Here is a 9,186-nt window from a genome sequence, read left to right on the forward strand (position 1 = left end):
CTCTGATTGGTTGGTTTTGTGCATTTCTTCAGTAGCCCATCTTTTCACAGATTATCTGTCTCATAACAAACTGTCACAACAACATAAGAGTTTTAGCAAATATGTAAAAAGCATATTTTTATATAAACGTTAAATACTGCAGCTTTAATTCGGGGAATCTGAGATTCCAGTCTTAATCTCTGTGTGTGGTAAACTTGCCCCTCTCTTCCTGAGGAACATGCGTGATGCTTTTGTGTTTTAGCTTCAAGGTTCTTTAAGTTGCTTTGTTGGAAGGACGCAGCAGAGCTTGGGGGTGGAAATGAGGACCGTCGTCTCTCTTTTGTGCTCAAACTATTGTCTTTGACACACACTCCTTTTCATGACCTCAAAAAAAAACCCTACACACACCATGCAGTCTGACAAGTTAGATATAATGTCTATCCAAGTCATTTCCTGCTAAAGTAAATTATCAAACAAAACAAGAAGGAAAAAAGGGAATATTGTTGTTTCTAAGTGTTTGTAGGGAAACGCCCCGCAGCTTCTGTGTTAAAGTGACAGGAAGCGGATTTAACTACTCAGCCAAAAAAAAAAAAAAATGTTTAGCGACTTGCATAAAGCAACCAGAAGGAAATTTCAAAATAAAAGCCGCTTGGTGAAATCAATATATTGGACAGTTGATTTAATCAGTATTAAGGTTGTGTTGCTTTCTCTGATGACAAAAAATGTTCAAGGATTAGACTTTAAAGACCTTAATTTTATTTAATTCTTGCCAGATTTGTAATAGTGATCAGTGTACATCTTGTCATATGTGTGTGTAAAAATATCATTTTGTGAATAAAAGCTCCACTCAACCTCCTCTAGCAGCAAATTTCTGTGGTTCTTCGCAGAGCTTTTGTTGAAGAAATACCGCAGGTTCTAAATGAACTAATAAATCTGAATATTTTAGTTAAAAACTGGAAATCTATTTAAAATTAACGTCAAAGTTGAAATTTTGTTTTTTAAATTTAGATTTTTGTTCCTAAAACTTGAACAATATTTGACTTCTAGAAAATTTCTGCAATTATTTTTTAAAATAAAAGTGTACATATTTTGTCAATTTCCGTTTCAAAAGTTAACATTTTTTATCTTTTGAAACTAAAAAAGTGCACTTCCAAAAGTAAAAAAATTATGTAGTCGAAAATTGTTGACTTTTGAAACTCAGAAATGTGCATGTTTTTGAAATTAATCTAAATATTTCTTAGTTTTTGTTAGTCGGAAATGTTCTCCTTTTTCTCTATCTGATATTGCCCTAATGCGCCCCTAATATACTACTCATAAGCTTTCAAAATCTCCGTACTATCCCTTTAAATATTGAAAAAGGGAGCTCAATTGTAGTTTAGGAGTTGGGGCTTTTAGTTTGTAGCATCACACCGGAAATGTTACGTCACTGGTTCAGTTAACTTAACGCAGCGTCCCTCTCCGCCTCCGGCAGAGATCGCCACGACTGTTGCTCGGTGTGTTCGGCTCGGGAGACGGCTGCGCCCTCGCTCTGTTTGTTGGATTTAACAACTTACCGTTCAGTTTCAGCGTTATTAATTACCCGCCGGAACTCATTTAGTAACTCACCGGAAACATGAATGGCAAGTCAGCGAACGGTACGGCGGGGGGAATGGCCTGTATCGAGGGTCTGCCGCCGCTGCCGAAGAGCCTGAGCGGGCTGCTGAACTCGAGCGGCGGCTCGTGGAGAGAAATGGAGAGGATGTACGTGAAGAAAACGATGATCCAGGACGACCTGAGCCGAGGCAGGAATAACACCGACAGCTTGCTGGCCAGCAAGCCGGCCAACCTGGACGCTGCCCTGGCTCTCCTGCGGAAAGAAATGGTAACATTTTCAGGGAGTGTTCGTCTCCACTGAGCCCGTGTTTTTGTTTTTTCACCCGAGAGAAAAGCCGTTTAATCCCGGAGAAATCGTCCTGTTCAACAAGATTAACTCCGAAAGGAAACTCCGGTCGTTAAGCTTTATGTTGCTTCTCGTTTTCTAATAATCAGAGGCTTAATTTTGTTAGAAATATATTAGAAATTAAACATGACCCTTTTATAAAGAGAGCTTCCAGCTGTAGTGTTAATTTTTAAGTAGTTTTCCTATTAAAATAAACTAAATTCTTGCTAAAAACAGATCAGATTTTATTTATAACACTCTGCAATATCATCCTAATTTTTATATAAGGAATTTTAATGAAAAGAGGAAAAGAAGTCAAACTAATAAAGTTGTTCGTAGATTTAAAAAATTAGGGATATGCCGATTTTATTTACATTTCACTACCATTTCAACACCTTTGGGAAACAATATTACCAGTAACCTATAACAACAACATAAGAAATAAATATCTTTTGTTCATATTGGCCCAGTTTTATTTATCAGATCAATATGGAAAGAGAACAAATAATCTAACTAATAAAGTTCATAAATAAAAAATATTTGGAATGCACTAATCAGAACATTTTGCTGATATTGATATAACTTTTATGGCCGATAACCGATATTTACCAACAATATGTATAATATGTATAATTCACTTCCATTTCAAACTATTAGTTTCCATTTCAAACAAGAAATGGAAATACTATTCTATTTCCAGCAGCAAGATAAAAATAAATATCTGTTGTTCATGTTCATTTGTCCTGATATGTTAAAAAATTACTAATATCGGCCGATGTAAGTTTGTGTATATTGTGCATCTCTGAAAAAAAAATCTAAATAAAAGATGACTCCAAATTGAGAAAAAAGCCCATGAGTGGAGATAAAAAGAAAAATAAGTAGCCAAGTATAGATAAAACAAAAATATTGTAGAAAAGATTAAAACAATAAATACGCTTATTTTGAAAATAATAATGCAGGACAGCACATTTACAAATGATATACATAAAAATAGACATTTTTAACGTCTCATAAACTTAACAAACTTTGTACAATATGAAAGTTTACCTTGCGGATTGCTAGCACTGACAGAAAACAGCGCAGCCCAATTTCAGATTTAAATATTGAACATTACACTTTAAAATCTACTTTAGTGGAAGCCAGAGCAACACTTATCCATCAAGTGTGAAGTACAAAAAAAATAAGAGTACCAAGTACACACCCTTGAGGAACCCCGTTACGGCAATGATTGACAAAGTTGTCAACTGCTGATAATCATTCACCATCTTTGCAAAAGCCGTTTCTGTTCAATGTTTTACCTGAAAAAACCCCCGACGTTAAAGGTTCAAGTAAATCATTAAATGTTACTTTAAAACCTGAGTCGTGACCACTTTCTCAAAAAATACTAAAAGAAACGTGAGGTGAAGAATGAGCGAATAGTTCAGTAGGGAGCAAAGTTATTACAGTTAACTAAAACAAACAAAATAACAAAAACTGAGAAAACATTTAACTGAAATAAAATAAAAATGTTAATTAATGGGGATAAACTATAAAGTTGTAGTTTAAAATTAGTTTTCTAACTAGAACTATTTTGTGCATTTATAGAACTAACTAAAATGTACTGAAATTCGTTGGGTTTTTTGGCTGTTCACATAAATCTTCTGCAAATTACGGCACTTATTCTTATCTGCAGAAGTCGGATAAGTTGTTTTTCAGTATTTTTTGAAAATGATGTCTTCTGTTTATTATTCATTACCCAATTAGTGTATATGCAACATTAAATACTTTCACCTTTTTCATTTCTTCACCTAAAAATTAACCAAAGTATGAAAAAAGTAATATATAGCTAACAAAAACTAGCAAACACACTCTTAAAACTAAACTATAAATAAAAATCCAAATAGGGGCGTGCCGTGGTGGCGTAGCGGTTAGCGCGACCCGTATTTGGAGGCCTTGAGTCCTCGACGCGGCCGTCACAGGTTCACATTTGCCGAATGTCTTCCCCCCTCTCCTTCCCCGTTTCCTGTCAGCCTACTATCATATAAGGGACACTAGAGCCACAAAAGACCCCCTGGAGGGGTAAAAAAAAAAAAAAAAATCCAAATACAACCCTGGTAGGGATTCGGGAACTTCCAGTAAACAAACACCTGACAGGTTTTTACAGAAACTCGTCCACTACTTTCCCAGAGGCAAGAATATTTATGCCAAACATCTGCTGCAACAATGACCCATTTCTCTAACAAGATAAAAAATGCTGAAAATCTTATTTTTTTGTATTGCAGCAGCAAATTTCCCTGCTTAAATTGATTTGTTTTGCAGCTGCCCGTCTTTTGCTAAACGTTTGAAGTTCACAGAGATTAATAACACGGTAGTTGTTCTATATTTTAAAGCCACGTGTGTTTGTGGCGGTGAAAACAATGCAGAGTTGCTGCGGCTCCACAGTGAAATGTCTTTTTCAGGAAAACAGTATGGAGGTCAGATGACTGAATCATTATTTCCTCCAATGGATAATCTGATTTTCAGCTCTATGTTGTCCATTTGCACAACCATAAAAACCACTGCAAATGAAAAATGAAGGAAATTTCAGAAAATAGTAAATATTTCAAATGACTGTAAATTAATTATAAGCTAAATTCCCACTACATGCCTCGGTAAATTAAAATAATGAATGCTGATGTTGAAAATGGCTTGAAATCACTGCATTAAATGGTTATTTGTGTTTTTACAGAAGGTTTCTGCAGTTTTAATTTTTAAGTATTTAAAACTGTTTTAGTGAAAAACAAAAACATGGTAATGTTGGAGCTTCATTTAAAGTTATTATGCAGTGTGGAGAAATGTTGAATATGAAGGATTTTACAGGTTTGGATGTTTCTATGCATCCATTTGTTCTGCTGCTCATCTCTATGTCCGTCCATCCACCCACTACTTCCTGTTCATTAATGATGAACTTCCTGTTATTTAATCGGGTCACTGGTTGTTTAGTGAATCCAGACAGCAGAACCTGTTGCATGGTTTTAGTTTTTATCAACATTTCATCAGAAGCAGCTCAGATTTCATCTTCAGTGTCGTCGTATTCCCCTCATGCATCCTGAAGCTTCCTTTTCCTGAGCTGTCGTTAATGGCCGCCTGTGCACTGCGCCCCCTGCAGGTGGGTCTGCGTCAGCAGGACATGTCGCTGCTGTGCCAGCTCTGGTCCCTGCATGAGTCCATCCAGGAGTACAAGGGCAGCTGCCACGACCTGAGCGCCGCCTCCAGCCTCAGCATGATGGAGAACGGCTACTTCGACGAGGACGACGAGTTCTACGCGGAGCCCGGAGCCACGCCCACCGGCGACCACCCCGGCGCTGAGGAGGCGTCGCCATTGGCGACGGCGGCCAAAAACGGCAAGGACAGCTGGGAGTCCTTCAACGTCGCCATCTGAGGCCTCGATCTGCGCGGTTTTTCTGCAGACGGATCCATGTTTTTTAGGGGGCGGAGCTAAGCTGTGAGAAGGGAGTGGCTGGTTGCCGACGGCAACGGACTGCCAAAGAGGAATCCTGTCCGTTTGCAGAGCTTAGATCACCTGGACATCTTTACTCTGCTGCCAGTCACTCTTACTTTCTTTTTCTTTTTTAGACATAATCAAAATATATGAACAAAGTTTTATTATTTATTACGTAATATAAATAACAAAGTATTCTTTTTTTTAATTATTATTATTATTCTTTTTGATCTCTTTGGAAGTTTTGTACAGAAGGTACAAGCAGAAAAGTTGGACTTCAGACCTGGAGGGTGGGATTTTTATTTTATTTTAAAGGTATTTCTGACTCTTCAGTAACAGGAAGAGGAACTTTAAATCGGTAAAATGTTTTTCAGGTGAGATCCTCCTTCCAGTAAACGGAGCAGAGCTGGTTTCCTGTACAGGGAGGATTCGTGCAACATTTTATGGTCAGCGTAGCGTCCGTCCTCTGCGGTTACAACCAGCGTTTACTGAGCAGAACTTCACTCAAAACTTTAAAAGAAAATCTGTAATCATGTTTCTGTTTTCACGTTCAAGCTGCAATGTTTGCATATTCCTAAAACGTGCTGTTCGGTGGGAAATCAGAGCAGAATTAGCAGAAATGAACTTTTCTTTGTGGCCTTGCTATTTGAACAGCTGCATTGTATTTCATGTATCTACATCAAGCTAAACGTCTTTTTCATTCTGGAAGTGTAGGGAAAGGTTTAGAGCTGGGCGATGAATCAATTTGATCATTTTTGAGGATTAAATTCTTGAAAAATTCTGGATTTTTCTCCACCAATTCACTCATCGGGTTTCCATAATTCAGAGTGACATCAGGGCGGCCATCTTTGTTTGTTTGTTTACAGATTATATTTATTTTTGCTTTGAATTTAGTTCAACTGTATGATAAAATATTAGGATCAAGCTTCAATATATTTGTTTTTAATTAACCGAGTCGTATTACAGTAGAGTTTGAAATAATACAAAAATAAAGTTGGAATTTTATGATAAATTTGAAATAAAGATGAGCATTTTGTGAGCTTATAAATTAACAGTAGCAGGATTTGAAACAATCAAATCCTGGTAGCTCAGAAGCTTTTTCCTCATTAAAACAACTTTTTTAATTTTAAGATGTTTTTTTTTTTTTATAAAATTGTGTCCTTTTTTCTTCTAATATGATTACATTCTCATAAATAAACATTTCTAAACGCTGTCTTACACCTCAGAAACTGGATAGTTGAAAATTTCTGTAAGTGAGCAAAACAACAAAATTGATTGAAATCAGATCTGGGATGAAAAAACTTAGATTGGATCTTTAAGCCATATCGCCCAGCTCTGAGACGGAGGGACTTTATATTAACAAAGTTTTAATTCATGGGAAATTTCTGCCTCATTTCAGATGTAAATGTTTGTCGACAAACACATTCTGGAATGATTTGCTGGGTCTTCCTTCATCGCAGTTCTTCCAGGTCGGGCGGCCATTTTGTTTTCTTATCTGTCTTAGACCAATGGCGGTCCTGCTCTCTGCATTGTATTTAGTTAAAGGTGCTGAATGAATGATCTCATCTAAAGAATGTTTTTAAAGTTACTCTGCAGTCAAACAAGCAGTTTTCTCTTCACAAACACTAAATTTATGACTATGTAGTGAAAAATAAGATGTATTAAATGATATTTCTGTTTTGTTTTTTATGGCTGCTGGTCATTTCACCTCAAAGCCATTTCATTACCAGTCAGTTTTTGTCATTTCATGCTGGAAAATGACTGTAGGTCAGTTCATATCAAGTCATTTTGCATTTATTTACCTGCAAAGAAATTAGTTTTATCAACTCCAATCAATAATTTAAAACATTTTAGCATTTTAAATCTCTGTCTTCCTTATCATTATGTTAGAAAATTTCAAAATGGCTGCCACTTGTTAAAATCTAATTTTTTTTTGAGCTTCTGCAAAAATCTAGATTTTTTTAATCTTTATCATGTAATAAACTGAATGTTTGGTTCTTTGATTGTTTTTGTACCAACAATCTGAACTTTCTTTAGATTTGCCCCATAGATGTTGTTTTTTCTGTTGGGTCTCATCACAGTTGGTGCCTTTGTAAAGCTGCAGCTTCCTGTTTGAGGTGATTGGAAAGTGAACCGCTGGCCGTTGATTTGGATTGTATGATGGCGTATCGCCATGACATTTCTTTTTGTTTTCATTTCCAGTTTCAGAATAAGGTCAAAGAGGTTTATGATACATTTAGAAAATAAAGTCAAAAGGTAAGTTTTGAGAAAATTGTCAACAACGTTTCATAATTGAGACCATAATTCTCTCTGAGCAGCTGCTTTACTTTATCTGTATGAAAATGTATTTCAAAAAGATTTTCTTGGCTTTTTATCTTTATTTTTAACATTTTGATTTTTTTTTCTTTATATTTTTCAACTTATCCTTTACATTTGAATTTTTCTCTTGACATTGTAGTTTTTTTCTTTTACATTTAAACTTTTTTGTCAACATTTTTCTCTTACTTGACATTTTGTCCTGTTTTCTTGACTTTTTTTTTTTCATGGTTAGACAATATTTTTGTTTTCTTAATGTCTTTTTTGTTGTTTTTTCTTTTACACCTTTTAAAATATTTTTTCTGCCAGCAGTAACTCAACATTTTGTCCATTTTCCCCCCTTCGTTTAAACATTTTTTTCAGTTTTTCTTCACATTCTGAATACTTTTCCTCTACATTTTGACTTTTCTACCAACTCTTTTCTCATCTGTTTTACTCTAATCATCAAAGAAATGGGACCATAATACTCCATCACAGTGATTGCTTGGTCTGTATTTTGGGTTTTAAAGCTGCTCCATGTAGAATTAAGAAGTCCAACTAATCAAATTAAAATTTATATTTTTTTTATTTGAGATTATCCTACTGCAAAACAGATAGATTGTGGCTCAACTATAACAGAATAAATGGTTTCAAATTTGTGCATAATATAATTTTTGATGCTCATAAGTTTTCTGAACACATAAAAGCTGAATCGGAAAAGTTTTTAAACAGATTTTAATCCTCTACATGTGGCAGCTTTAACTTGTCGCCGTCTCGTCATGCAGACAGGAAGCTGAGCTGTTCACCTCTCACTTCGGGTCATTTGAGGTATTTATTGCGCACCAACACTGCGCTCTTTGTACAAAAATATCACAAACTGAATACCAGCTTACTGCTCTAACAGCCGAAATATTTCCCTTTTTAAAAATAATGGATGTTGATATTGGAAATGTTTTCTCAGGGTTTTCAGATGCCTGGGTAAAAATGTTACAACCACACAGAATGGATTTGTTTTTGAATGTTACATGCATCATAGTAAAGAAGCAAAAGCCTTATTATTCTTCTCTTGATAATTTGGACCAAAGTGGACTACGTTGACCAAAATGCAATGTGGCATCTGACGTGTAGAAACTTAAGTGACAGGTACTTTTTCAGACATCGCCTTCAGGGAGGAATTTGACTCGTTACAACTGAGAAATCTGTTTTCATGCAACAAAAATCAGAAAAACATGTTAAACGTTTACCACAGCGGTGTCCAAATGTCTTCCCTGGTAAATTTCAACTACAAAATTCATTAAATTAAAAATATTAAATTTGTTCATTTGGATTTTTGTTGTTTTTATTCAACGATAAGTTACATTTTTATGAAATCTGTTTATCATTAGAGATTCAAATCACAAAAGGGGCTTTGGATTGTTGCATTATTAAAACAAAAATGTACAATTCCCTCATTTCTGGGGTCATTAAGTGTTTTCTACTTTATTGAATTTTTTTTTTTTTTTTACCACTCTTGACTTGTGGTTAAAATCCTTTT

General features: G+C 35.4%; 1 protein-coding gene across 1 annotated transcript; it reads left to right on the forward strand.

The window, feature by feature from the left end:
- The first annotated feature begins 1,416 nt into the window (after positions 1-1,416).
- Positions 1,417-7,624, forward strand: fam89a (family with sequence similarity 89 member A). Its single transcript, XM_028041248.1, has 2 exons — positions 1,417-1,840; positions 5,025-7,624. Exons 1-2 carry the CDS (start codon positions 1,592-1,594, stop codon positions 5,295-5,297), a joined length of 522 nt encoding a protein of 173 aa, XP_027897049.1. The 5' UTR covers positions 1,417-1,591; the 3' UTR covers positions 5,298-7,624.
- The last annotated feature ends 1,562 nt before the right edge of the window (positions 7,625-9,186 follow it).

The sequence above is a fragment of the Xiphophorus couchianus genome, chromosome 15, assembly GCF_001444195.1.
Source record: "Xiphophorus couchianus chromosome 15, X_couchianus-1.0, whole genome shotgun sequence".
Classification (NCBI taxonomy): domain Eukaryota; kingdom Metazoa; phylum Chordata; class Actinopteri; order Cyprinodontiformes; family Poeciliidae; genus Xiphophorus; species Xiphophorus couchianus.

Coding starts and splice junctions, on each gene's coding strand:
- fam89a (XM_028041248.1), top strand. CDS start 1,592: ATGAATGGCAAGTCAGCGAACGGTACGGCGGGGGGAATGGCCTGTATC. Junction 1,841..5,024: donor CTCTCCTGCGGAAAGAAATG/GTAACATTTTCA, acceptor CGCCCCCTGCAG/GTGGGTCTGCGTCAGCAGGA.